The following is a 27,507-nucleotide window of genomic DNA, read 5'->3' on the forward strand; positions in this document are numbered from 1 at the left end:
TTCTGCTCTGAAAGTATTCGACGCAATGCCCGCCGGTGGAAGCATAGGAAGAGGAAGACCTCTACTCCCTTAGAAAGACCAGGTGGAAAAAGACCTGGCTTCGCTAGGAATTTCCAATTGGCGCCACCTTGTGAAATGAAGAAACGACTGGCGCGCTGTTGTTAACTCGGCTAAAACAGCGTTTCTACACCAGTAAAAATGAAGAATAATAGGTTTCCTGAAGTGTCGTCCTCTTATTACAACCCCGAGTAATCGAAAAATTAATTCTTTAAACTTTAGTCTATCAAATACATTACTCTTGCGGGCTTTTCCACAAACCCAAGAATGACGTAAATGAAGGCCACTCTGTAATTGTTTTGGAAACCAAGCATTAAGATGGGCCGCGAATCCTCGAATGACCAAAGATAATTTTTTTAAGAAATAGTGGTTGTGAGATGTGGATCATTGAACTCCATTTATGTTTCCACAGAGGATTTCATTATTAGTCTTCATAACATTTGTAATACTAATTTTATATATTTAATCATTAAGGTATTTTTCTTTTTGATTTCGGTTGATTCTCAACTTATTTCGCAAGTCGTAATAAGACTTCGTACCCCCCTAACTTCCCCCACACCATATTATTGCTAATTCATTATTAATTATTGCTTAATGTGCTTATTATATATGACTTCTAAAACCACTCGAATGACGCCACACCGTCTCAAGCCTCAGCATCTGCCGTCGCACCTTTGGCAAATCAGCATTTGAAATTTAAAAAATAAATAAATTCCAGCTTGTCGCATACACAAGCAGTCGTCCGACAACCAGCTTGCTAAGCAGACCTACGCATAGATCTGAACGGTATAACAAACGGTAACTTCGGCGAAAAACATGAAATTGTTAACAGTAATAAGCTTCGCATTGTGCTTATTTGCGACAACGCATGCCGAGTCCTATGTTCCCAACTCGTCTGATCCAAGTAAGCTGCAGGGAACTGTTTTGATAAAAAACTTTGCTCATACTTCTTAACATATCCACTAGATAATCCGGGTCATTGCTTCCACAAGGAGCTGCAACTCGCCATCAAACTGGACGAGACCATCACACCGAGCAATGTAGACTTGTGCGCCGAATTGACCTGCCAGGAGGAAGGACTGATACGTGTTGGTCACTGTTCACGCGTGCAACCTATCTGCAAGGACTTCCAATATCACCCCCTAGATTTTACTAAACCCTTTCCGGACTGTTGTGAACGTTACACGTGCAATAAATAGTAGTTGATGAGGTACCGTAAGGTGTTTGTTTTCTCTTTTGAAGCGCTAAGTTGAATGGGGGGCTGGGAAAGTCTGTCATTTTGTGTGCTTTGAAAATGTGGTTGCTTTTACTCTTGACAAATTTTGTTGGCAGCATTTTGGGAACAACTAATTCGTAAGGCCACCCTTGTTCTGAAACGGAAGTGTAGTCTAGCAGCTGTCTATGTTTCGCATCTTTTTATTGCTGTTATTACTACTGCTAATACGGTATTTCTACTCAAAAGGTAATAGTTAATTGATTCCAAAGCGGTACACTAAACCGGCTGTGATATACCTCTCATCATTGCATCTATTATTTAACCTGTTCAGCAAACCCGTTTGCGTCTCTAATTATAATAAAAAAACGGTTGTTTGTAAATACTTTGTAACAGGTGACAGATCTGTATAACTACTGGCATTGTTTAATAATTTGCTGCTAGTGAATGCATTCTTAGGTTATCGACTTTATGCTTTTATCGATTAACAGCTGATGCAGCACATTAACAGATGTTTTTTTGCCAGTTTTGTGTAAGTAATAAATAGTCAAGGGTAGATTTAGCCACAAAATCTATTTCAAAGTAATTCAATAAACAAAATCAAAATAAATCAAATTTATAAATTATATATTTTTCATTATTTGAATATATTTTTTAACAGTTTTCACTGTTTATTAGGTCCGATAAATCGGCATCAGCCAAAAATTCAGAATCGGTCGAACGCTATTTATATTATTTAGTACTCATCCCTGCCATTTAACATTTCACACAGCACGCTGGGAATGAGGTTTCGACGTCTCCGCGATTATTGCAATCCACTTTGTAATCATTACAGCTGCAAAAAAATATTAATAGCAATCGATTAGCAAACAAATTATCTATATATGGAAATATGTAATGTCGAGGCACATTAAAATTATAAACTCTAGAGTCAGACCACCAGGTTTCTTACACTATTATTGCCTGCAAATATACTCCATCCGAATCCCCCTTCTTTCTGGTAACTTTATAGTTAATACTTACGACTCGACCTTCGTAGAGTAGTCCTCCTGGCACACAGCTCTTTGCGAGCACACGCCATCATTTTCGCTGCCGTTATCAATGTAATCCTCTCCCTCCTGTATGCCGGGGAAATAATGTAAGAACACCATTTTGCCATCGAGCGTGGTATAGCCACAGACCGGCGGTGATCCTAACGAAATAGAGGAATAGTAGTAAATCGTTTTTCATTTTTAAGTTCGTTTTTTTGTTACTCACTGGCTTCGCTGCCGGCGTACAAACACACAGCCGCCAATAATAACAATAACAAATATGGTTTCATTGCTCGTGACGCTTTGACACTTCGACACTTCGATTGCGATTGATTCGCTTAACAAATTCGCGCACAATTTTATAGACACTACAACAACAACAAAGTGAAGAGGCATTAGCAATGCAGAGCCGACGACTGCAACGGCTCAAATTAAGTATTCGTCAAATGATAAGCAAATATCAAATGCTTTTAGTGCGCAGGTGTGTACGTGCATTACACTTTGGCTAATTACAATAAATTTGCACGATGAACACGTTATGAATTCGTTGAATGGACACACAGTGGCAGACAAAAGGCGACGGACAGCTATTTTGTTTTTGAGGCGTGTTGATCAGATGAGGACGAAATGACGATTCAGAGCTGTCCAGCTAGTTGAAGTGATATGAAAGTGCAAGCTAGCCAGCTCGGTTCTATTTCGCAACATTTGGCACCCTGTGATTGAATGTAACAGCGACCGAAATTTACCATATGCTTGTCTCTGAAAGAAAACGTCATTTTCTCTTCATGAAACTGCTTATTTGTCGTAACTGCCGATATCGGACCACTATAACATATACTGCCATATAAACTGAACGATCGCAATCAAGTTCTTGTATGGAAAACTTTCACATTTGACAATGTATCTTCACAAAAGTTGGCACAGGTTATTTTCTATGGCAACAATGTAATCTCCGAAGAAATTGTTCACATCGGTTAACTATAGCACATAGCTGCCATACAAACTGAATGATCGGAATCAAATGCTTGCATGGGAAACTTCCTCATTTGACGTGGTATCTTCACGAAATTTGACATGGATTACTGCTTTAGGTCATAATATAATCTCCGAAAAATTTGTTCAGATCGGTTAACTATAGCATATAGCTTCCATACAAACTGAACACATAATTGCTAAAAGAAATGCACCTGTGAAGGGTATATTAGCTTCGGTGCAGCCGAAGTTAACGTTTTTTCTTGTTTTTTCTTGAAGTGAGTATGGTACCTGGACTTTTGTCGGCAACTGTGTATAATTATAATATGAAGGTGTGTAATATAAATATTTTATTTTATTTTGAATAAATTTCTTTTGATTAAATTTTTAAATATTTCTTTTTTTATATAAAATTTCATTATTATTTGTATTTATTTTTCCTATCACTTCAATAAATTCCAAAAAGTCGCATATATATTGTGTTTGTAAACGTGACAATCTATTTAAAACAATAATAACAACAAAGTCAATTGATAATTGAAAGAATTAAGTTTCAGCAATTAAGTCGCAATTAAAAAATTAAATGAAATTGCTGTCGGTTTGACACACTAAGCGCGGACAACAAGCTGGATATGCGCGCCGCATATCCGATTCGATGCCGCAAGTCGCGTTTGGCTGCAGGTTGTGACGGCCGCAGCTGTGGTGAGAAGGAAAATAAAAATAAAATAAATTAAAACGAAATTTGCGCTCGTCGAACGGCCGCATGATGCGGAATATTACGCATGAAATATATATTTTATGCACCATAAATTGTTTTGCATAAATTTTCGAACTTACTATCGAATTTCGAGCACAAAGTCTTTGCGACAGAAAATCGATTCGCAACGACCATCACGGTTTATCGGTTTGTAAGACTGATTCGTGGGTATCGGTTGGCGCAGTTCCTCGTAGTAGCATTGACCAGGGTAATCTGACAGAAACACGAAAATTATAAACTATATAATTTGGCAAAAATTTATGAAAACCATTTTTTGAAATTTTTTTACTTATTATTTGACTATTTAATTATAAAATTCTTCATATATTTATGAGAAATTTAGTTTTATACCATTTTTTTGTGTTTTCATTCTTTTTTATTTTTATATTTAAATTTTTTTTATTTTTTCCAAAAACAAAAATTTTGAATTTTTAACAAATTTTATTATATTTTCAAATAATTTGTTTGCATCATAAATAATTTAATTTTTATAAAAACCCATCATTCTTTATGTTCTTTTTGGTTTTGATTAAAAGTAAAGAAGGCGTTAATAAATAATAAAAATTAAAAAAATTTAAATTAAAAATTTAAAAAAAAAAATAAATATTATTTAACAAAAATTGCGATATTTTTAACAATTAATTTTCTCGGTCTCACACACCTGGATGTACTGCATTGCCGCGGTAGCGTAAATCCCCCGAAACGCTATGACAGGCCAAAACACCCAACAACAAAAAGCACAGCAAAGTGGCTTGCATGACTTTTAATGAGCAAATTATTTTCAGCAAAACGATTTATCGGCAATTATTTGATACTATCACTATATATTTATAACTTTTTCGAATTCTCTTTCGACTATTTTCGCTATTTGTTGTATTTTTTTAATTATTGTTTTCAAGCGTTTGCGATTTTCCACTTCTCACACCTTCGAAATGGTCTCAAAAAACTATCCAAACACTTTAAGCAGGCGCGTACACTTCGCTCTGCGACGTTATTTTCGCGACTGAACGCTTTAAGCCATTGTTGTTGCTTTTATATAAAATTAATTATGGACCATTTGTGGGCGGCGCGTAGTGTAGTCTTTGCAAGACAATAAGTCAGACAAGCAGACTGACTTGCTTTCAAACACTTGCCGTCTGCACACAACCAAACACACACTCGTTTAAACATACATACACACGCTCACATACCGTTATTTTACTACAAACTACTCATTCAGGAGATTCATTCGCAGGTCTGTTTAATTTTTGTCTTCTTCTTCTTGCTCTAGTTTTGATGCCAGCACACGGCTCTTATTGATATTTTTACTTTATGACAGTGATTACTTTTGCTTTTGTTTTTGTGTTTGTTTATCCAGTCGTGTCACCTTCGCGGGGCATTGTTTGCCGTCTTTACACATTGTTTAATTAATTAAGTTCAAGCGAGAAGCTGCGTCTCATTGAAAATGAACCATAAATGTAAGCGTGTTTGGGTTCAGGCTCAAAATTGCAAGTGTCAGTCAAGCGTTGGAAAGCGAAAGTGATGAGATTGCTTGGAATATGTGAGAGTTTTTAGTTCTCTGCCTTGAAAAAGTAGATCTCTATCGCAGATTTAGAACCGAATTCATCTCTGCATCCTCCTTTTTACTATAATGGCATGTAGTACCATGATGTGGGTGTATCTCTGCAGAGCTAAAAAGTGAAAATTGTTACCCTTCTCCACAAAGACTTCCTCAACTTCTTTTGAGGGAGAGCCACAAATCTTTTAGGCATAGCAAAGAAGGCAGAATAATTTAATAAAACTTCGAGACTATGGTATTTCTGCTTGTACCAATAAAGATAGACCCTAAAAATACTAATACTAAACCTAAGTTCAATAGATAATAAATTCGGCTTCATTTCGAGACAAAATAACTAAAAATTCTTTTAAACCTTCCAAAAATAGGAGGACTATTTATTGAGAACAAAGTCAGCTAAAGAGCGATTAAAAAACTTAATATGTTTTTTTGAAAATATTTATCCTGCATTCAGAGTCTCCTTTTAGTCTAATTTGCGTACTTCAAGGAGGCCTTAGAAGATCCAAGAACAAACTTTTGCTTATAAGTTTTTGTATGGTGAAGCCACAGGCTCGAGTTATCACCAAAAATTGTGATGAAAATTACTTCGCTAGGTGTCAAGTCGAACTAATATATATGACCCAATATCTGTGATCTTATGTTTTAAAAGTAAGCTTTGCAGTGGAGTTTGCGTCATCGTGCAAAACCGCTGAAGGGCGCCTGATTCTAAATATTTCGCCACATGCTTATTCTCTGAAATCCTGACTTATTTATAGTTATATAAGTATTTAAGGGGCTATACCAGTGTGACACTTTCAAAAAAAATTTTTTTTTTTTGCTTTTTCGATAGTTTATATATTTAAAAATATCCTGTGAAATCTTCCAAAGCTGGAATAGTATCTTTAATATTTTTGAATGGCACTTTAAATTGACGTAGCCCCACAAAAAACAGTCTATAAGGAAACTTAAACGCGTTTTGGTCGAAACGACATTTTTGAAAATTGTTCTGACATTATAACTCAACGAAAAATGGACCATAGAATCGACTGTGTGGCAAATTAAAACTGCCATATAGTTGAATACATTTGCTATACAATGACTCAATCTTTTTGATTGAAAATTGTCTTCAAAAAAAAAATCAAATGTTTTGAACCAATCTAACGTTTTTTTTTTCAAATAAAGAACCATTTTCTTAGATTTTTGATATTTTATCGTTGTTTTTGTTAAAAATATATTAAAGTTTAATAAACATTTTGATTTTTTTTTGACCCGATATATATGACCGGAATCATCAGTTGATCATTATTTTTCCGCAAAGTAACTCCGTTATTTTTCAATATTTTTGTAAAAAAAATTATTATGTTCAAAGAACTCCGAAACATTTTATCGAGTCCTGTCTTTTAAAAATATTCACGAAAATCGCCTAATTTTTCATGCGTCACACTGGTATAGCCCCTTAAAATGAGAAAAAAAACAAATAAGAAAACAATAAGTAATCTTTGGGGAATTCGTAAAACAAACAACAATAAATGGAAACCCATTAAAAATCAAAACAAAAATCCAAAGAAACTAGCTTAAGAGTAGTCGAGACAACGCTTGTCCGCTTGGCGCTCACGACTTCAGTGCTAATTAAATGCGCTAACAACGCCAAGCTGACGACAGTTTTGCATTAATTAAACACGTCATACACACACATACTCACAAAAGCGACAACTCGCAGATTTTTATAAACAAATAGATATATGGTGTTATGTTATTAAGCAATTTGTAAAAATAATAAAATATCTGCAATAATTCCGCACCTCGAAGACACCTGCCTGAGCTCTTGTTGTTGCTTTTCCTAGTTGTGATACTTATTTACTTAATCTTGGGTCAATATACCGTAAACATTTCGTTCATTACTTAATCCTAGGCCAAAAAAGACTAAATTGCAGTTAATCTGCTCTTTCCAGTTCATTTCAGTTTTATTTCAAGTACACAACAAACACGGCAAACTGAAATACACCGAGCGAAATTCGTTTAATATTTAAAAACTAGTTCACAGATTTTAGCTCAAGTTGTGGCTTCATTAAGTGGATGTGATGTTTTATATAAGAAAGGTTGGTAGCTGCGCTAGCCAGTCATTTCGTGGTGTGAAGTGATCTGAAATTTCGGCGGGCTTCTTCTGCTGGCTTGCCGCCTATATAAGAAACGCTGGTAGCTGCGCTAGCCAGTCATTTCGCTCATGCTGTGATGTGATCTGTAATTCCGGCGGGCTTCTTCTGCTCGCTCGCCCGCCTATATAAGAAACGCTGGTAGCTGCGCTAGCCAGTCATTTCGTTCACGCTGTGATGTGATCTATAATTCCGGCGGGCTTCTTCTGCTCGCTTGCCGCCTATATAAGAAACGCTGGTAGCTGCGCTAGCCAGTCATTTCGTTCATGCTGTGATGTGATCTGAAATTCCGGCGGGCTTCTTCTGCTCGCTCGCCGCCTATATAAGAAACGCTGGTAGCTGCGCTAGCCAGTCATTTCGTTCACGCTGTGATGTGATCTATAATTCCGGCGGGCTTCTTCTGCTCGCTTGCCGCCTATATAAGAAACGCTGGCAGCTGTGCTAGCCTAGCCAGTCATTTCGTTCTGCTGTGATGCTTTCTTCTGCTCGCTCGCCGCCTATATAAGAAACGCTGGTAGCTGCGCTAGCCAGTCATTTCGTTCATGCTGTGATGTGATCTGAAATTCCGGCGGGCTTCTTCTGCTCGCTCGCCGCCTATATAAGAAACGCTGGCAGCTGTGCTAGCCTAGCCAGTCATTTCGTTCATGGTGTGATTTGATCTGAAATTCCGGCGGGCTTCTTCTGCTCGCTCGCCGCCTATATAAGAAACGCTGGCAGCTGTGCTAGCCAGTCATTTCGTTCATGGTGTGATTTGATCTGAAATTCCGGCGGGCTTCTTCTGCTCGCTCGCCGCCTATATAAGAAACGCTGGCAGCTACGCTAGCCAGTCATTTCGTGATGTGATGTGTCTACCATTACTATGAAGCTATCAAGACATCATATGATCTAAATCAGCCGGTGTAATGCGTGTTTAAGTCAAGTGCTTAATTCATTTCTTCTCTAAAAGAAACGCTTCCAGCGAAACTGGCTACCCACTCACTGTTGTTTTGGTGAATTCTTGGCATCTATTTTAGCCTTTATGATTCGTTCTTAAGTCATGTCGTTTATAATTGGCCGGCCAGCTGCCCTCATAAGCAGCTTGTTGACTGAGTTAGCGACCCCTGTGATAACATACATTTGGGTATGTGTGTATGTCGTACGAGCTCAGTGCATGAGTGCGAATTTGAACGGCTGTTGATAAGGCGACTAACAGTGTGTTTAATGGAACCCACTGGCATACATAATGTATGTATATACATACATATGTTCTCTTATGTATGTATTTATGGAATTTTATTTCTTGTTTATAATTTTTTCTTAATATTATTATGTTTTTATTATTACTACAATTTCTTTATTTTCAAAAATATTGTTTTGATAGATCGCAGCTGTTTTTAAAGTACTTAATGAACTGCTAGACCTATAAAGCACACGTACATATGTACATGTATGTATGTATGTACATACGTTAACTCAATGCATGTAATGTTGTTAGTACACATGTACTTATGTATGTATGTGTGCTTGCAGTACAGATTGATAGCCTTTCAATGCCTTCTGTATTTTTTAGAGATTAAAAAGATAAGCGTCAAGGTTTAAGTCTTGAAATATTTTTTTTTTACTGTTTACGCACCAAATTGAGTTTATGCTTTTGATGGATTACTGATTTTTAGTGTTTTTTTTAATATTTTCATTAAAGCAAAAAAATTATTTGAATTTAAGTTTTTTATAATTTTTTTTTACTTTTCTTATGTGTTTTATTAATTTTTTTGATTGTTTCAATTTACAATTTTTTTATTTTCATTTATGTATATAAAAACTATTTATGATGTTGTTTGGTAAGTCAGATATAGGGTTATATATGTATACCAAAGTGATCAGGGCGACGAGTAGAGTCGAAATCCGGATGTCTGTCTGTCCGTCCGTCTGTCTGTCCGTCCGTCCGTCATTCATTTATGATATAAAAATTATTTATGATTTAATTAATTTAAGATTTAATTTTTTTACTTTTCTTATGTTTTTATTTTTTTTTAAATTATTTCAATCTATAATTTTCTTTTGTTTTCATTTATATTTTTTATACATACATATGTATAATCAAATAATTTTTTTTTATAAATATATAATTTTTTTTTTATTTTTTTTTAAGTTTCCAGTTTCTTATGTGCGGCTGTTGTCAGTTTCATATTTCTAAATATATTTCTCGTGTCTGTTTTATAGTATATTTTCGGGTCTTAGTATATTCTTGGAATTTAAAAAAGTAAATATGTAAATAACTTTGCTATTTCTTGCTCTCTAAATTCAATTTCTTCACTGAATCACTCAAATTCCCTTCCCGCCTCCAACCAATACAATGTGTTTCTGTTTGGATTACATTTCTACAAAACTATTCGACAGCAAATAACAGTTATTTTCTACACATATGAATATGGAAATAAATAATCTCACGCAGTTTGAACTTGAAGCCGTCTGAGTCGCCGTCGGCGTCGCAGTTCGCATCGGTGTCGTCAACTCGTAAGCCTCACCAGTCGCGCCAAGAACGCCTCTCAATTCATTGTTATGATAATCCCCATGCCAATTAAGCGCCGCTTATTAGTCATAAAGCGAAAATATATACTACATACATATGTACATACATACATGCATTGAGAAGCTGTAAAATTTTTAATTTTAAATCAATATTAACTTTACACTACGCTCTTTCGGTCATCAAAATTTGCACAACGAAATTTAGTAACACTCACAACTCCTTCGCAAGCGCGGCCGCTACTCTGACATTGCTACACTTGAACGGGGCGTGAACACCAACAAACATTAACGCTAAAGTAATCAGTCTTGTGACCGGGTAATTACTATATATTTCTTTTGTGGGGGTTGGCGTAAGAACTATAATATATATATGTAGATATGTAGATATAAAAATTAATATTCCTGTGAAAACCATCCATTAACGTTCAGTATAATCATTATGTCTAAAGCTGTCAGTGTTGCATTTATCAGCAACATTCTAAGATGCAATGTTACTCCGAACCCGAGCGAGGATTTTTGCGAAATAAAATCGTTCATAGTAAGGAGCAAGAGAGCACTCCATGATGTTCTATGTGCAAGCAAGGGAAGCGAGTTTAAATTGAGACTAGTCGCATTCAAATCTCAGTCTGAAATATATTGGCAAACGTACTTTAGACATATTTTAGTCTAGGAAGCATTGCGCTTGGACACAAAACTGTTTCTTTTTTTCTTATTTGTAGTGTTGTTAAAAGTAAGCCTGCGTCTTAGTGCATTACTTCATTGAAATATTAATCTTCATTTTCAGAAAAATATACAAAATGTCCCCCCTGCTCGTTTTCATCATTTGCGCCACATTGCCGTTAACTTGGACATTCTCTACACAGTATTATGGCAACACCAAATATGCCGGTAAGTCAGTTATAAATGATTACTATTGATTACTCCACATGTACTTATATCGGGTGATTTTTTAAGAGCTTGATAACTTTTTTAAAAAAAAAAACGCATAAAATTTGCAAAATCTCATCGGTTCTTTATTTGAAACGTTAGATTGGTTCATGACATTTACTTTTTGAAGATAATTTCATTTAAATGTTGACCGCGGCTGCGTCTTAGGTGGTCCATTCGGAAAGTCCAATTTTGGGCAACTTTTTCGAGCATTTCGGCCGGAATAGCCCGAATTTCTTCGGAAATGTTGTCTTCAAAGCTGGAATAGTTGCTGGCTTATTTCTGTAGACTTTAGACTTGACGTAGCCCCACAAAAAATAGTCTAAAGGCGTTAAATCGCATGATCTTGGTGGCCAACTGCCCATGCATCCCGAAAAATGCACTGTTTGGTGTGGTTTGTACGCTGGTGGAATCATTGGACCGTATTTTTTCAAAGATGCTGTTGGACGCAACGTTACGGTGAATGGCGATCGCTATCGTTCGATGCTAACAAACTTTTTGTTGCCAAAAATGGAAGAACTGAACTTGGTTGACATGTGGTTTCAACAAGATGGCGCTACATGCCACACAGCTCGCGATTCTATGGCCATTTTGAGGAAAACTTCGGAGAACAATTCAGCTCAAGAAATGGACCCGTAAGTTGGCCACCAAGATCATGCGATTTAACGCCTTTAGACTATTTTTTGTGGGGCTACGTCAAGTCTAATGTCTACAGAAATAAGCCAGCAACTATTCCAGCTTTGGAAGACAACATTTCCATTCGAAGAAATTGGCACTATTCACCGAAATGCTCAAAAAGTTGCCCAAAATTGACTTTCTTGGACCAGCCTAGACGCAGCCGCAACAATGTTAAATGAAATTATCTTCAAAAAGTAAATGTCATGAACCAATCTAACGTTTCAAATAAAGAACCGATGAGATTTTGCAAATTTTATCGTTTTTTTTTTAAAAAAGTTATCAAGCTCTTAAAAAATCACCCGATACATTACATCAGCAGCAGCGGTACATTTGACTAACACTTGCTTGCTTTTTAAATACTCAAAATTTTTTAAAAAACTGTTTTTGTATTTTTTTGTAGTGTAATTTGTTTCTAATATGAGTAGTCGAAAAAGTCTTTTCGTATTTCTAATCAAACTTCACATCGAAATTTCCAGACCGGAAGCGAGAGAACCATTGTTGTGCTACCCGAACTGATACAGCATCGTCTCCATAAACTTGACAAATTTCATTCTTGGCTTACGTGGCATTCTTCCCTTTTTTATACAAAAATTTTAAAATATAGTGAATTTCGTCAATATTTTCACTCATTTTTGAACAGCTGTAACTATTTTTCAACTTCCCCGAATTTAATTTTTTCGGGTTAAATGAAGCTTAAAATCTCACCTTTCCAACACTATATGGTATGACACAACGTGATTGGTAGCACTGGAGATATACGACTGCATAACAAAATAAGAAAAGACTCTTTCGACTACCAATATTTTTCATGCTTTTTTAATATTTTTTGAAAAACTGTTTTTGTATTTTTAAGTATAATTTGTTTTTAATATAATACATTATTTATACAACACTTTCAAAAAAACGAAATGCGCGGAATCTCAAATCTCTTATCTATGAAATTGTCCAATTTCTTGAATATTTTTCACAAATTTTCAGCATTCGAAAGTTAACAGAAAAATTAAGCAATTAATTCAAAAAAAATAATAATGAAAGTGCATGGAAAACTTATTTTCATTCCTCTTACGAAGAAGAAGTTTTATGCAAAATATGTAGATATTTCAAAATTTTGACCTTTTATTTGCCATTTCGAGAAAACACAAAAACAATTTTCTGTCTTATAGTTAGCTTCTTTTTGTGTGAAAGATTTTTATGAAAAAAATTGTGAAACAATCAACAAAATTTTTAAACATACATAAACTCTTCTGTTTTTTTGAAAAATATTCAATTTTTCTAACTAAGATTTTTTAATTTTTTTTTTGTTTTTTCTTCAAACGTGTTCGATTTTTCATTTCATAAACTGTAACTGCAATTCCATTAAAAATAATTCATTCGAATTAATTTTTATTCAAAATATTGGATAGTCGAAAAAGTCTTTTCGTATTTTGTCAGTGGTCAGTTTGAAGTTTGATTAGAAATACGAAAAGACTTTTTAGACTACCAATATTCAATACTTTTATTTATAGAAAACTTTTTATATGTCGATTTTTGTGTTCCGCACTTCAGCGCTGCCAAACCACTGTTACTACGAGGAATTGAAACTAGCGGTGCCGGTCAATGACACCCTGTATCCAACAGATAAAGAATTTCAATGCATAACGGTATTTTGCCGCTATGATTATGTGCTGGTGATAAAGCAGTAAGTTGATCCATTTTATTGTATAAAACATATATTTTTAATCCGAGCACCTGACTCTTGGCTTTTAGACTGCCAACTTCACTCTTTGCGAGCTTCAAAACTAATTTTTATCAAGTCCGCAAGACAAAATAGCCTTTTCGGAAATGTCATCCTGTTTTGTGTCCTCCTCCCATGCTAATATTAATTTTTCACTTACAGCTGTGACCGTTATCTGCTGCGAAATGGCTGCATTGAGCAGCCACCCGATTATAGTAAGCCTTATCCCGATTGCTGCACCCAAATTAAATGTGCCGATTAAAACCTGATGATTATTTTAACTTCGCATGCATTTGTAAAGTGTATCTATTAATTTAAAATTATGAATTTAGCAAATAAACAAATCTTAATCGCATATACAAACATGTCACTGACGTAAGAAAAAATACCCGGGCACTTGTTTGGTAATTATCAGAAAGTACATAAAAGTAATAAAATCGCTTATAGCAGCAGCTCGAGCATCCAAAACATTTGTGTTTCTGTTAAAAAGTACTCACCCCCTCTCACCCTGCCATCCCACGTAGATCCGAACCGGTTCGGCGTCGTTGTGCAATCCTCTTCGTAATTCAAAATCGAACAGAACCGCGCTGATAATTGTACTGTTTGAGCAGGCAATAAAAATATTGAATATTAATCATTAGAAACAAAAACAATAATCAACAGCAAACATCAAATCGAAAAGTATTCATTAGCGCCGACATTGAGCCGGCAGCGCACAGTCGCTGTTTGAGTTTGGTCGTGTGAACATAGTTTTTTCAGCCTTAGAAATCTGCAAAAGTTGCTATGAAGTTTGTAGGTGTTGTAGCATTGTTGTTGGCGTTGGTGTTAGCTGCACTGCTGGACTGCGCAGTAGCCGGTAAGTGAGACGACACGACGGCGCATTGCCGGAAATGGACGAGATATTATATAAAATTTGTTTCTCCTTTAATTCGACAAAAGCCGATTGCGAGTATCGCGGACAAAAGGCAAATAAGGGCGAAAATTTCCAAATAAAAGGCGAGTGCAGCCAGTACACCTGCGACGGACCCGGCGCTATCTCTGCCAAAACGTATGTTGCTGCTCGGACTTTGTTCCTCCAGTTACCGTTAATTATTTTTTCGATTTTATTGTTGTAGTTGCCCATCCATTTATGCGCCACCAAGTTGCAAGTACACGCCGCAGGACGACTCGAAGCCTTACCCCGCCTGCTGTGAATCGTATGATTGTTAGTGACTTACGCGTGCCCGTCAAATTGTTTTTGTGTTTTTTGAAATGCCAAATAAATGGACAAAATTTTGAAATATCTACAGATTTAGAATAAAACTTTCTAGAACAAAAAAGTTTTTTGACATTAAAGTTTTATTTATTTTTTTTAATTAATTGCTTTTTTTTTCTGTTTTTGAATATTCTGAAATATTTTTAGTTTGAAATGAAATTTATTTTTTTTTATAATTTTCAAAGTTTTTAAAAACATTTTTAAAAGTTGAGCTTTTTCGAAGTTGTGTATTGTAGAGAGTTAATCAATCCGAACGGCTATAAAGCTAGTCGCTTTCGAATGCTGAAAATTCCTACACAAGAGTAACTAAGCTAAGTAGCTAAGACAACGACCTTTGTTTACATTTAGCCAAGTAAACAACCTTTGTTCACATTTCAGGTCACTGAATCTTTTGTTTACATTTTATGGGGCCAATGACCGCTTTTAGTCTCCTAGGTTTTATTGTATGGACACACCACATATTCACAGAAGAAATAGACGTAAACACACAAGTCTATTTTAGCTCAGCTACAATAATTAAAAATTTAAGATGGATGTTTGCGTTCGAATGCCGAAAATTCCTACTACACAGTTACCTTGTTTATTTATTTTTCCCCTCTTTAAACCCAAACTTCCACTCGGTTTGAGACTTCATTGCCCAGTAAATATAATTAAGTTAGTTATTTATTGGATTTTATTTTTATATTGTTATTCTCACTTCGGCTCCACCAGCTCCGTGCACTCGTTCCAATCCTCCTTTATAAATACTGCCGCGCGCTCGCCGATCATAATCGCCGGCGCATTCGTATTGCCCCGTGGTACATCCGGCATAATGCTGGCATCCGCTACACGTAAATTCTGTACGCCATGCAATAGTAGGCGTGGGTTGACACATGCGTCCCGATCGCTCTTTGGACCCATTTTCACAGTGCCAACGTGGTGAAAACCTCCCTCTCCCATATATTTGATGTAACAGCGCCAATAGGCGTCCGAACGGTACTTATAGCTGTCGCATTCGTCACACGGTATATGAAGCAAAGTTGCATTAAGTGCGCGCATGGTCTTCGTGCGCTCCAGACTTTCAAGAAAGCGGATACCGCGAAGCATAGTCGCTATATCTTCAGGATCATCAAGGTAATTGGAGTACATGCGTGGCGCATCTAGATAATCGGCACTGCGTAGTCGCAATTTGCCAACGGAACGCGGTTTGGCGAGTATCAACATAAAGTTTATCAAATGCGAGTCCTTGAAATTCTGATTTATGCTTGCAATTATCTTTTCATTACGCCTGGCCATGTGACCTAGGAAGAGTTGCCTATTTTCACTTCGATAGAGATTATAATGGAACTCTATGTCTGGAACAGAGCTGTCACCTTTGGTATTTAGGAAAGACGTAAGACCACTGGGAATGCCGCTCAAATTGCCTCGATTATGTATTAGATAATCATAGATGGCATCTGTTGGGCGCAAACTATGATGACTGGGCTCAACTAAGGTGTTATTGGGTAATCTGAAAAAGATCGTAGTGATAACATGATCGCACAAATTCGCGCCAACCGCCAAGTCGCGCACCACCGGAATGCGCAACTCTTTGAGATGCTTGCGCGGGCCCACACCGGATAAAAGCAACAACTTTGGTGAATCTATAGCACCAGCTGAAAGCACTACCTCTTTGTGCACTTCGGCGCTTAGCTCATGCACGCCACGCAGCAGAAACGTTACCTTGGTGGCTACCTTACCGCCACGTTCGAAGTGTATCTTGCGCACATGCGCATTTTTTATCACGTGCAAATTGGGACGCCCGGACACTTTCGCCAAATGCACTTTGCCCGTGGACATCCGTCTACCAACTCTCGCCGTTACTGGCAAATACATTGTACCTATTTCTATGCCATTCTCCAGCTTTCCCAACCGTGGTAAGCCCAACTCTGCGGTGGCATTGAAGATCACGTTGCCTATTACCAATTTTTGGTCTGAGTAATTCTCGTTCAGCACTACATATCCTTTTGGATGTGTGGCATTGCCCACTGGGCGCACCGCTTTCTCATAATAGCGCTTGACATCCGCCCAGCCCCACTTTGTGTTGCCTGCGGCCAGCCAATCGTCGAAATCCTTGCGATGTCCTTCCACGTACATCATTCCGTTGATTGCGCCCGAACCACCTATAGCCTTTCCGCGTGGATGAAAGCAGAGGCGGTGGATAAGCCCCTGACAAACGTGCGCAAGCGGTTCGGAATAGTAACTCCAGGTGTAAGGGCTTTGCTGTACAGTACTAGTCAAGCTAGGTATCTACAAAAAAAACTTGTCTAAGCAAAAAAAAACGCAATAAAAGAGTGTGTTTAACCTCTGACTCTTGTGGAGGGTCGTCGCCAGCTTCCAACACCAACACTTTCCACTTGGGATTTTCACTCAAACGACTTGCCACCACCGAACCTGCTGTACCGGCGCCTACCACAATGAAATCGTATTTTCCAAGTCCTTCCTTTATGGCCGTATCACCATAATCCTTTGGCCAATTCGGCTCTGCTGAAATAGCACATTGTGCTGTTAGCAGTGTTTGGACCAACGTAGACACCAAACTGTTGACTGTACCTAAGCTCTGCGATGCGCAAGGCAGCTGAAACGAAGCGCTTGCCATAACGGGTATTTTGATTATATTTACAAACTTGTGAAGATCATATGTTAAAAGCTGTTGTCCCAATTTCGAAACGCGTGTAGGCGACTTATTGTTTCACTGCGATTTGTATAAGGCCATTGTTTACGGAAGTAGGTGTCTTATCGTATAATTAACTACAATGAGAATAAGCGATTGTATGTTTGGCCGTGGTATACTTTTAGTCTCAGCAGTAAACTAGCAAAAAGGTCAGTAGGTTCTTGAAAGTTTGGAGATCACTAAATCATATCTATAATTGGATGATGTACATCTGGGAACAGAAATACTTCATCAGCTGTCGCTTACAGGCTGTAGAAAAAATATTTTTTTAGACATTTTGCTACCAAAGCAGTCCTTATGACAGTCCTTGGACCGGGACATACGAAACAATTCGGTTCATCTGAAAGTTCAAGTTTGTCAACACAGAAAAAACTGGGCCACCTTTGACCGGAAAAATCAAAAGGGAAGGAATGCGTTTTAGGTTTTATTAACGTTGATGAACACTCTGTCTTCACAACAAATGCGAAATATTTCGAACATATTCTAGTCTAAAATATAACGGCATCGCTTGTGCTTCACAGACAGAGAATGTCTGCACCGGTTTTGATACATACTGCGCCAATCCCAATGCGGACTTGGCGAGCAGTTTGGTGAACACCTTGATACAAACTTTCATTACTGCGCAATGCGCCATATCCGCGGAGGATAGTTGGCCTAAAAACTATGGCAAAGAGGCGCTGAAAAGTGGTTTGGAGATACATACATATGTATATGATTTTGTGATTGCTGGGCATCAGTCGCTTTATCACCTTTGGGGGCTCTACAAGAGTATGCTTCGGTCTTGAAACCTTCTATTAGTCGCCACATCTTTTCGTAGGATTTTCGAACATTACCCCTGTCGGCTAGCTTGTCAAGCTCTTCTCTCTATCTATCCCATCCCTCACGTGTTGTGGTCGATTGTTACGTTGCGAGGTGGGCAGTCTGTTTTCTCTCTGCTGCAACACGGCCTTGGAGCAATGATGCTACAAAGCAGGCATTGTGAAGATGGGTTCGCCAACTGACGTCGCTACTGTGTGCACTCTCAATTGCGTTTGCAAGGAACTTGGAATGTACGTGTGGCAGATGCTAGCATTATGCCCGATGTGTTCAGCGCAAAAACAAATGCCACCACCATCATGATAGCGGAGCGTGCGGCCGATTTCATGAATACAGATTGGGCCGCTCTGAAGGCGAAGATACAAAAATAGCCAACTAACATGAAATCTGAACACTTAAGGTAGTTGCAAAATTAACTGTATTGTTGTAGATACCAACTAACTTCCCCTCCATGAACTCTTAAAGGATTCTTTGTCCCTTTCTTAATTTCTAACGCCGTAATTCGATTCATGTCCGTATGATAAAATATTTTCTTATTTATACTTCCAAATTTTGAGTTTCTAATAAGAATTTAATTGTGAATGGCAAACCTACTTGAGCGAATTCATTTCCAACTGAAAGCAGTTGGTATTGCCAGATAGGCATTCCCATTACTTTAAAATTTTTTTGTTTGTTGTCTGTAGAATTTTCTGGAAAAAGTGTTTGTGTGTTTCTTAAGCCCGAATTGGCAAAACTAACTGAAGCTCTTGCGTACGTAAGATCAGTCATTGCTGTTTTTCGCAGAGGGATAATGAATTGTAACACGCTATATCTATCAATGTGTTTTAGTTCCGGGTAGTCACGTCTTGTAGGTAGGAAAATATGTGGCAACTACTCATCCAATTTCGCCACAAAGCAGCTGTTTACAGCGCCCGCAGCTGCGGCGAATTGGCCGCAATTTTCAGTAAACGTCTTTTTTATCGTTCTTTTATTGGCATTTGCTTTGGTGTTGTTTTTTTTTTTATTTTTGCTATTTGGGGACTGATTTGCCAGCTGCTCCTCATTTCTTTACGTTAGTAAACGTCAAATAAACGAAACATCAGCGATTAACAAAGCTCAACCAGGAACTCCCGACCGTGCTGCCTTGCCCGGAAAATGCAACACCGGGCCCATTCACTGTCAGTCTTGCCGTCATTCTCGTAGCAAACTCGATTTTCGGATTTTGACAGCGAAGCTACAAGACGGATATGTTTTTTTAAAATAATTTTTCATATATTCACATAAGTAAAATTTCTATTTATTATTTGTAAACGTCTTTTTAACCATACGGGAAATAAAATAATAAAAAAATTCCATTACTATTTGATCGACAACATTGGACAGTCAAATAAATTTTCTTGTGCAAAATTGTTTGTATGCCGTCGAAGGAGAGCGAAGTTTTTATATGAATTCGGTTCTTAGTTCAAATTTTTAATATATTTTAACTATTGGCGGAAATCGCCAAAATTTTGCGCTTGGTGTACAAGTGGAGAGTTTTTTGGCGTGTCCTTGTGAGGTGGCTGATAAGCATTTCTTATCGAAAATAAGTGTTGTAAAAAATTTTGCCGTGGAGTACCAAAAATTAACTTGGAATAAAGGGGCTTCAAGGAAGCTGAAGTGCCCAAAAGGTGTTGTGAAAGTTGTACTTCGTAAAAGCGGCAAATACAGTGTTACCGTAAAAAATTCACATAAACAGCCAGAAATAACACCAACACCAAATAAAATATCAACAACACCGCCACAAGCCCCAACAGAAAAATCACAAGTTATTGAAGGCATAACGAAAATATTGCCTAAAATTGCTCCAGTTCGGCAAAATAAATCTATAATCCGGCTACAAAGAAAGCCGGAAACTCGGCAAATCGGGAAAAAAATGGAAAAGAAGTCACACAAAACAATACGGAATGGCAATGTGATAATAAATAGCGGCGGAGGAGTCACCGGCAGTGCAGTCACATCTGCAATAACCCTTAACACACCTACGCTAGTAGCTGGACAGAAACAGCACACTACAGGCGGTGGCGCCGTATCCACAACTATTGGAAATACCAGTGGTCCCAGTAGTGGCAGCAAGCATCGCAGCAGCAACTCAAGCCATCACTATCACACCCACCACGGACACGCTACTAGTCATCATCATTCTCACACACACAGTCAGAAACAGCAAACACAAATGCATCACGCACCGAGTCCAGCTTTAATGCTTGCTGTCGGCAAAACGGCCAACGAATCCAGCAAAAGCACAAAAGTTATGAGCACACAAGTCACCAATGCAATAGAACACGCCGCAGCGATGGTAACAACAGTCAGTCCCAAGTTAACAACGACAACGGCGATGCGCAACAAAAACGAAGGTGAGTGCACTTGACACATAATTCTACAATGTTTATCATTTGTTTGCATGACAATAAACCGAAAGTGAGAAAAGCCCGTTAGCATATGTATGTATATAGAAAACAAACAATAAGTAACGAAAAAATATTTAAATTTAGCTTTCTAAGCCATGACCATTAATGGAATTTCTTATCGGGCGTTTTGAGTGCGAGATATGTGAATTTTGTTGTGCCGTGTCGTCATTCATACGTACTTATGTACGTATGTACAAAAATAGCATTGTGATAAAAAACGACCTTTGCTAAGGTTGCACCAGGCTAGGCAATTTTATCCATCTCTAAAAAGTGTACTAAGAAAAATAATTAAAAGCTTTTCTTTCTTTCTGTTTATTAGAACAAATTCATAGATATTTAGTTTAAAACTGTGCCTAAGTAAATTAAGTACTTTACGTATACTTTACGTGTACATATTTGCAATTTTAGTTATTTACATGTGAATATTTGTAAGCTTCTATAACAAAATTTTATAACTTAACAGTTAGATAAGTTTACGAGACTAAAACGAAAGCAATAGAAATACACTCAATCCTTTTTTTACGCGATTTTTGGTTCTGCCACTAATCGCGTAAAAAAAAAATCGCGTAAAAATGGTTAGTTTTCCAATATTAACTAACGAATTGGTTCCGAATATAAAAAATATCGCATATAACAAAATATACGCGCAAAAAAACATTACAATAAATTTCAAATTTCAGACATTCATAACAACATAAAAAATACAAAACAAAAACCATATATAAAGGAGAAGAAAATAGAAAATAGGTAGATTTATTGAAAAACCCGTTGAATGCTGTTTAATCACTGTCATTATCCGTAGTGGAAATTATTCTTAGCCGCTTATTTTGATGGCCGGCACTGATATCACTAGAATTTGTACCAGAATCAATAGTAAGAACTATGGATTGATGTTCTGATTGACTTAGCATCTCCGACTGAGTTTGCACCATAAATTCAGTTAATTTTGTTTGAATGCTTCTCTTTGGACCCAATAAACTCCGATGTAGTTCTTTATATCTTAACATGCAGAGACTCAATTCTTTTTGAAAAATTAGTGCACGTTCGGCATCAGTATCATTTGCTACAAAATAATTTTCCAATTCTGCTGCAAGTTTAAGACCAAGCAAAAAACGAAAAAGAGCAATCGCGTTAAAGTGAGAAATTCGCGTAAAAAAAGGAATTTGCGCTGCAAAAATAACCGCGTTAAAGTGAAATATCGTAAAAAGAGATCGCGTAAAAAAAGGACTGAGTGTATTGCATGTGCAATCGTTTAACAATGTTTTACATAATTCTATAATTAACTAAGCACTCAAATAAACAATTGCGTTGAGCCAGAGCACAACTGTAATCTATAAAGTTGTTAATAATTCATCTACGTAGTACTAATTCTCCGCCACTGATTAAGCGATTTATTGCTTTTATGTACAAATATTTATATTATGTATGTAAGTGCATGCTCGTACATAACTTTCTTATTTGCTTTTTTTTGTATTTTATCTATAAGTATTATCTACATACATATGTACATATGTATATACATAATATCTATAGTTTGTGCATACTTCCATCCATGCATGCCTATACGTCACACAGATAAATTCATCAGGTACATAATTCATTTTTTATAACTATATTTATAGAAGCTATCAACGACTTACGTCAACGCATTCCTGAAATCGAAAATATATTCGATGTACACAGTCGCATCGGTAATGGGACCTTCAGCACGGTGCTTTTAGGCACTTTAAAGAAGGAACGTGATTTACCAGAGCACATGCGACGTAAATTTGCAATCAAACATCACATACCCACCAGTCATCCAGATAGGATAATGAAGGAGTTGCAGTGCATGGCCAAAATCGGGTAAGTGAGGGTAGAGGGAAAGCGTTTAATACCTTCTCAACTGATAACAGCCATAACTACATACATACATACATATGTACATGCATGTATAAACGTTCATTACAGTTGCTCGCGTTATCAAAGTATTTGATTTCAAATATGTACATACATATACATATGTATGTACATTTTATTTACACCATTTTCCAATATATTTTCGAGATCGTCACTAACCCTTTACTATATGTATATTGCTTTGCAATAATGAATTTTATTTCATTTGTCATTTCTTTATTTTGAAGTGCCCACCAAGTCGACATCTGAATCCATATCTAAAAATAACCATTTCTTTTGTTGTCTATTTCCACTGAATTTAATATTACGGCCAATTTCGCAAAATTCTACAAAAATATTTCATCGTACATACATAATGATTATACACATTTTTGCTGCCATCCAGCGTTAAGAATTAGAACACGCAGAATATCATGGGCATACCCGTGTCAAAAGAAACATGTCTATTTTATAATTTTTATTCGCTTGCGAAAGAGTGGAAAATATTGCCACTCACGCGCCCAAAATTTGACGTCGTCAACCGTTGGAGCTTATGACGTATTTCGGAAACTGCCAAGATTTTCGTATTCAAATAGATATATGTACACTAGCCAAGACGGCCCGAAAAAAACCCTAATATTTCCCTTAAATGTGTGCTGGGGACGCCTACGGGTTCATGACGGGCACTTGTAGGCATCGAGCAAACTTAAATATATTATAGATACATATACTTTTACATATGTTCTATATTTATGTAGAATTACAAATGCGCATACCAATGTGCTTCCATATCTACATACATACATATGTATGGTATGTATGCACATATCATTGTGGGCAAAGCGCCCACCGTATAGCGGCAGTCATCATATTCTATGGGAATCAATGGCAACGTCAAACTACTTTGCAAATGCGCATGTTAAAAGAGCAACAATCAACTGTCAGCACCCTACAATGCCCCCACCAGCGCCGCGCACCGCTCACCCCAATTACATCAACGCAGCCGGTTAACGACAATAGGGATGGCTTTGTTGCTACTGTTGATGTCTTTGTGGTCAATCGATCGCCGCTGACGTAGCGCCTTCATACAATTAGCATGGCGTACGCCGGCAGCAAAGTCACCTCATAAGCACTTTGAGTAAATAAAACAAACTACTACTACTAGTGCTACTGTCTGGTCTGGTCTGGTCGGGCCGGGTCGATATTGCCCGCGCAACCTTCACCTTCGCTGATACCCAGCTGAAGGCAGTCGCGCGCTGGCAAGGTTGCAGTTATTGCTGTTCTTGCTTTAATTGATTTCCAGCGCTACACACTCGTACGCAGGTACTTACATATGTACATACATACATACCAAATGCAAATAATGACTTTCGCCTGAATTTACTGGCTTGTTTTCGCTTTACGCGCCGAACATACCGTGCACTATCGCACATTTCAAGTACTATCATCAGTTGATTTGATTCTACATTGTATTGTTTGCTCTTTTTTTCTACCGCTTTGTACATCTTCGATAGCGCAGCAACGTCTAAGTGGGCATGGATGTACGTCACAGCTTGAGGACGCGCGTCACAGCAAATTTATTTCTATTCAACTCGTTGAATAGCTGTCTGTCTCGCTATCTGTTCGTCTGCCGCGCTGCCTGACTAACGTTCATATACGGGCGGTGTGCCGGCAAGCTTGTAGGCCACCTTCTTAAGCTAACTGCTAGACGCCGCGCACTCTTAAGGTGAGCCTAATTTGTCACCTCCAAACTCCGTAAATTCCATATCGAATCGCAATTTAAATGAGTTGGGGCGATCCCTTATTGCTGCGCACCCACAACCACCCACTGCTGACGCTCAACAAGCGCAGCTATAAACCTGTAAAAAGTTGATTATTGGTTTATTCATTGTACGATTCGTATTTAGTGTACGTTTATTATACAACATACAGTTACAATATATTCGTTTGTTTGTTTGTGCATCTCTTGAGCGTCAGTCAGGCGCATGTTTTTTCTGACTGCGTTCAGGGGCGGCGGCGGAGACGTGACGTCCACTCACGCTTCCTCTGTGAAACCGTCACTCACCCAGCGTCTGTTGTTGCTGTAGTTGCTCATTGGTGGCTTAGGTTTATTTTTATACACCGAATTTTTATTTACGTAAATAACAGCGCCTCGTACACTTTCGCGCTTTGCAGTCGATGATAATTGCTAATATTAATGTTCGAGCTTCTGGGTGAACTCAATTATTTATATTATTATATTTTTTCATTATGTGACGCACTAAACGCATTGTTTTCACACCGCATCTCAAGTATTTAGTGAACCCATTTTTAATTTTTTTTTTATTGCATACCGGAACTGTTCTAAGAAAATATTTCATAGCTATTTGCGACGCCAATGGTTGTTTTCACGAATCACAGGTGTCACAAAAATATAACCAAAAAAATAAAAAATATATATATGTACATACATACATATATACTTATGTATAATGAAACTTTTTATAAGCCGTCCCGTGAGATATCTGTTAGGATCAACCATTTAAAGTAACTTAACAAGCACACCGACTTATCATTTCACTATTTGTTTTAGTATACGAATCTTTTAACTTTGAAAACAATGTTTCGAGCTTAGGACCGCAGTTTAAATTAAATTAATTTTAAAGAACTGTTGCACCCTGAGAACTCCGCCCTGGTAGATATTGCCCCCGATCTCCATTCTCTCTTTCAATTATATTTCGACATATTTCGGTACTAAATTTGGTTTCTCACTTTTATTTTTACAGCGGTACAGACAATGTAGTCGGCATCAACTGCTGCATCCGCTACAACGAATCGGTGGCCTTCATCATGCCATACATGCAGCACGATCGGTTTCACGACTTCTTCAACAAAATGGATCTAGCCGAACTGCAACACTATATGCGCAACCTGCTGATCGCATTGCGGCACGTACACAAATTCAATGTTATACATCGCGACGTGAAGCCGAGCAACTTTCTTTATAATCGCCGTAAACGCCAATTTCTGCTTGTGGACTTCGGCTTGGCGCAACAAGTGCCTACAGCACACATCCCGAGCGCACTGGAAACCGGTTGCGAACAGTCGAATGCGGCAATCGCGTTAACAATCGGCACGGAGGGTAAGCGACCTCGCGATGGGGACGAAACGACGTCCAGCAAGACGATTGACGGTTCCATCAGCAGTGTGGCGCCTGGTGATGCCTATGGTATTTCGAAACGTCCACGTTGTACCGGTCCATCAGGTGAACAAGATTTGCCGGCTAATGCGACGCCAAATGCGCGTGTCGCCAACAGCTGCATTGTGGGTGGTTCGCCATTTAAAATGCCACTAAAACAATTGAATGAGATCACAGCGGCTGCTGGCAATAAGAATAGCGCCACAGGCTTGGCAGCTAGTACTGCTGTAGTCAACAACAATACTAACCAAAATAATAACGGTGGCGGTAATGGCATTTGCGAGACACCGCTGGGTCGCCAGGTGAAGTCGGCCATACTGGGTAGTTCGGCCAGCAATCGCTTCCAGCAAAAGATACGCCAAAGTGCGGGTTGTGTGCGTAATCCCAACAGCATTGCACCGGAAGGCGCCACTGGTTCTAATGCAGCGGCACAGTGTACGGATATAGCCAGCAAGTACAATACTAACCGAAACCTCAGCACCGCCAACGGCCCAAAGTGCGTCTGCTATGGCAATCCACAGGTCTGCAACATGTGTCTCGTCAAAAAGGAAATGCATGCGTCGCGCGCCGGCACACCTGGCTATCGACCGCCCGAGGTGCTGCTCAAGTATGCCGACCAAACCACAGCAGTGGACATTTGGGCGGCGGGCGTAATCTTTCTATCTATACTGTCGTCGGTATATCCATTCTTCAAAGCCCCCAACGACTTTGTGGCGCTGGCGGAGATGGTGACGATATTCGGTGACAAAACCATACGTAAGACTGCCTTCATACTCGACCGCCTACTCACGCTCAGCCAAAAGACTAAGCCCCTCGATCTACGCAAGCTGTGCGTACGCTTTCGGAATCGCGTTAAATTCAGTTCGCCGGATTTGCTGAAGAAATACCAGCGCTCAGATGGCACCTGTGAGGTATGTCGCAACTGTGATCAATTCTACTTCAATTGCCTATGCACGGAAACCAATTACAATACCGAGCCGCTAGACGATGATGATCCATTCCCCGCCAGTGCCTACGATCTATTGTACAAACTACTCGAAGTCAATCCACTGGAACGCATCACTGCCGAGGAGGCCCTCAAACATCCCTTTTTTAGTGAGATGTCCACAAGCGGCAGTGCCGCAAACAACAACAATGACAGCGGCAGCGCAATCGCCTTAGAGAGCACTAAGAAGAAGGGTCCACGGGATAAGGTAGAGCCTTGAAATTTACTTAAACGTCGTGGCAAACGTAAAGGAAAAAGAAAGGGGAGAGAGAAACCAAAAGAAACAAGATGTATGGAAGAGCAAGTGTAAAAAATGTTTAGTCGGTGAAATTCGTTGTTAATTGTTGGAAATTTTTCAAATTGTTGAGCATGTGCACCTTCGGTATCGATTGAATCTAAAAGCAGGCAGCTCAAATTGCATTGTAAAATCATACGACGATAAAATCGTATTGTGGATTTATTTATATTAGTAATTTGTGACAAACGCTTTGGACCATTCTCTAAATCGACAAATGTCTGTATAAAATTTACAAAATGCGTTAGAAAAATTGTGTATCATAGTGTAGTAGCGTTTTTATATATATAAATAGTATAGAAATATATTTTTCAAAATCATGCCAATGTGCAATGATTGTTGTAAAGAGCAAATGAACCAGTTATACCTCTCTAGTCCACAGCTAACGGAGCTTTGGGCGTTGGATTTTCGAAAACAACCCAGTTATCCAGTTATACA

General features: G+C 38.1%; 7 protein-coding genes and 1 pseudogene across 12 annotated transcripts in view; 4 read left to right on the top strand and 4 right to left on the bottom strand.

The window, feature by feature from the left end:
* The window catches only part of LOC126759248 (luc7-like protein 3), a 144,273-nt gene that overhangs the window by 73,466 nt on the left and 43,300 nt on the right, over positions 1 to 27,507 (bottom strand). The gene's annotated exons all lie outside the window — the stretch shown is intronic.
* On the top strand, positions 782 to 1,276 carry LOC126759260 (uncharacterized). Its single transcript, XM_050473989.1, has 2 exons — positions 782 to 961; positions 1,024 to 1,276. The coding sequence occupies exons 1-2, from the start codon at positions 874 to 876 to the stop codon at positions 1,254 to 1,256; spliced, it is 321 nt and encodes a 106-aa protein (XP_050329946.1). The 5' UTR covers positions 782 to 873; the 3' UTR covers positions 1,257 to 1,276.
* LOC126759255 (uncharacterized) lies at positions 1,881 to 2,712 on the bottom strand (annotated as a pseudogene).
* LOC126759256 (uncharacterized) lies at positions 3,749 to 5,048 on the bottom strand. Its single transcript, XM_050473982.1, has 3 exons — positions 4,692 to 5,048; positions 4,111 to 4,243; positions 3,749 to 3,970 (listed from the first exon to the last, which is right to left on the bottom strand). The coding sequence occupies exons 1-3, from the start codon at positions 4,786 to 4,788 to the stop codon at positions 3,853 to 3,855; spliced, it is 348 nt and encodes a 115-aa protein (XP_050329939.1). The 5' UTR covers positions 4,789 to 5,048; the 3' UTR covers positions 3,749 to 3,852.
* LOC126759258 (uncharacterized) lies at positions 10,358 to 14,012 on the top strand. 5 transcript variants are annotated; one of them, XM_050473988.1, is made up of 4 exons: positions 10,358 to 10,541; positions 11,010 to 11,113; positions 13,376 to 13,508; positions 13,577 to 13,659. In XM_050473988.1, exons 2-4 carry the CDS (start codon positions 11,023 to 11,025, stop codon positions 13,638 to 13,640), a joined length of 288 nt encoding a protein of 95 aa, XP_050329945.1. In that variant the 5' UTR covers positions 10,358 to 10,541; positions 11,010 to 11,022; the 3' UTR covers positions 13,641 to 13,659. The 5 variants fall into 5 exon arrangements, with proteins under 5 accessions (XP_050329945.1, XP_050329941.1, XP_050329943.1 ...); XM_050473984.1 differs by lacking the exon at positions 13,577 to 13,659 and adding an exon at positions 13,707 to 14,012 and having other exon boundaries at positions 10,362 to 10,541; XM_050473986.1 differs by lacking the exons at positions 10,358 to 10,541; positions 13,577 to 13,659 and adding exons at positions 10,701 to 10,763; positions 13,707 to 14,012.
* On the top strand, positions 14,234 to 14,879 carry LOC126759262 (uncharacterized). Its single transcript, XM_050473992.1, has 3 exons — positions 14,234 to 14,400; positions 14,484 to 14,592; positions 14,660 to 14,879. Exons 1-3 carry the CDS (start codon positions 14,328 to 14,330, stop codon positions 14,751 to 14,753), a joined length of 276 nt encoding a protein of 91 aa, XP_050329949.1. The 5' UTR covers positions 14,234 to 14,327; the 3' UTR covers positions 14,754 to 14,879.
* Positions 15,017 to 18,845, bottom strand: LOC126759246 (glucose dehydrogenase [FAD, quinone]-like). Of its 2 annotated transcripts, XR_007666983.1 has the most exons (3): positions 17,123 to 18,845; positions 15,375 to 17,067; positions 15,017 to 15,306 (listed from the first exon to the last, which is right to left on the bottom strand). XR_007666983.1 is itself a non-coding variant. In XM_050473967.1 (2 exons), exons 1-2 carry the CDS (start codon positions 17,414 to 17,416, stop codon positions 15,493 to 15,495), a joined length of 1,869 nt encoding a protein of 622 aa, XP_050329924.1. In that variant the 5' UTR covers positions 17,417 to 18,845; the 3' UTR covers positions 15,017 to 15,492. The 2 variants fall into 2 exon arrangements, 1 of the variants encoding a protein (XP_050329924.1); XM_050473967.1 differs by having other exon boundaries at positions 15,017 to 17,067.
* Positions 18,852 to 27,503, top strand: LOC126759243 (cell division cycle 7-related protein kinase). The gene is made up of 3 exons (XM_050473965.1): positions 18,852 to 20,679; positions 22,356 to 22,578; positions 25,377 to 27,503. Exons 1-3 carry the CDS (start codon positions 20,199 to 20,201, stop codon positions 26,992 to 26,994), a joined length of 2,322 nt encoding a protein of 773 aa, XP_050329922.1. The 5' UTR covers positions 18,852 to 20,198; the 3' UTR covers positions 26,995 to 27,503.

The sequence above is a fragment of the Bactrocera neohumeralis genome, chromosome 5, assembly GCF_024586455.1.
Source record: "Bactrocera neohumeralis isolate Rockhampton chromosome 5, APGP_CSIRO_Bneo_wtdbg2-racon-allhic-juicebox.fasta_v2, whole genome shotgun sequence".
Taxonomy (NCBI): domain Eukaryota; kingdom Metazoa; phylum Arthropoda; class Insecta; order Diptera; family Tephritidae; genus Bactrocera; species Bactrocera neohumeralis.

Excerpts from the sequence above, each read along its gene's own strand:
- LOC126759256 (XM_050473982.1), bottom strand. The coding sequence starts at position 4,788 with ATGCAAGCCACTTTGCTGTGCTTTTTGTTGTTGGGTGTTTTGGCCTGT. Across the intron at positions 4,244-4,691 it reads CGGCAATGCAGTACATCCAG|ATTACCCTGGTCAATGCTAC; the intron begins GTGTGTGAGACC and ends TGTTTCTGTCAG. Across the intron at positions 3,971-4,110 it reads TTTGTGCTCGAAATTCGATA|CTGCGGCCGTCACAACCTGC; the intron begins GTAAGTTCGAAA and ends TTCTCACCACAG.
- LOC126759262 (XM_050473992.1), top strand. The coding sequence starts at position 14,328 with ATGAAGTTTGTAGGTGTTGTAGCATTGTTGTTGGCGTTGGTGTTAGCT. Across the intron at positions 14,401-14,483 it reads GCTGGACTGCGCAGTAGCCG|CCGATTGCGAGTATCGCGGA; the intron begins GTAAGTGAGACG and ends ATTCGACAAAAG. Across the intron at positions 14,593-14,659 it reads GGCGCTATCTCTGCCAAAAC|TTGCCCATCCATTTATGCGC; the intron begins GTATGTTGCTGC and ends TTATTGTTGTAG.
- LOC126759260 (XM_050473989.1), top strand. The coding sequence starts at position 874 with ATGAAATTGTTAACAGTAATAAGCTTCGCATTGTGCTTATTTGCGACA. Across the intron at positions 962-1,023 it reads TCCCAACTCGTCTGATCCAA|ATAATCCGGGTCATTGCTTC; the intron begins GTAAGCTGCAGG and ends CATATCCACTAG.
- LOC126759246 (XM_050473967.1), bottom strand. The coding sequence starts at position 17,416 with ATGGCAAGCGCTTCGTTTCAGCTGCCTTGCGCATCGCAGAGCTTAGGT. Across the intron at positions 17,068-17,122 it reads ACCCTCCACAAGAGTCAGAG|ATACCTAGCTTGACTAGTAC; the intron begins GTTAAACACACT and ends TTTTTTTTGTAG.
- LOC126759243 (XM_050473965.1), top strand. The coding sequence starts at position 20,199 with ATGGAAAAGAAGTCACACAAAACAATACGGAATGGCAATGTGATAATA. Across the intron at positions 20,680-22,355 it reads GATGCGCAACAAAAACGAAG|AAGCTATCAACGACTTACGT; the intron begins GTGAGTGCACTT and ends CTATATTTATAG. Across the intron at positions 22,579-25,376 it reads CAGTGCATGGCCAAAATCGG|CGGTACAGACAATGTAGTCG; the intron begins GTAAGTGAGGGT and ends TTATTTTTACAG.
- LOC126759258 (XM_050473984.1), top strand. The coding sequence starts at position 11,023 with ATGTCCCCCCTGCTCGTTTTCATCATTTGCGCCACATTGCCGTTAACT. Across the intron at positions 11,114-13,375 it reads TGGCAACACCAAATATGCCG|CGCTGCCAAACCACTGTTAC; the intron begins GTAAGTCAGTTA and ends TCCGCACTTCAG. Across the intron at positions 13,509-13,706 it reads TATGTGCTGGTGATAAAGCA|CTGTGACCGTTATCTGCTGC; the intron begins GTAAGTTGATCC and ends TTTCACTTACAG.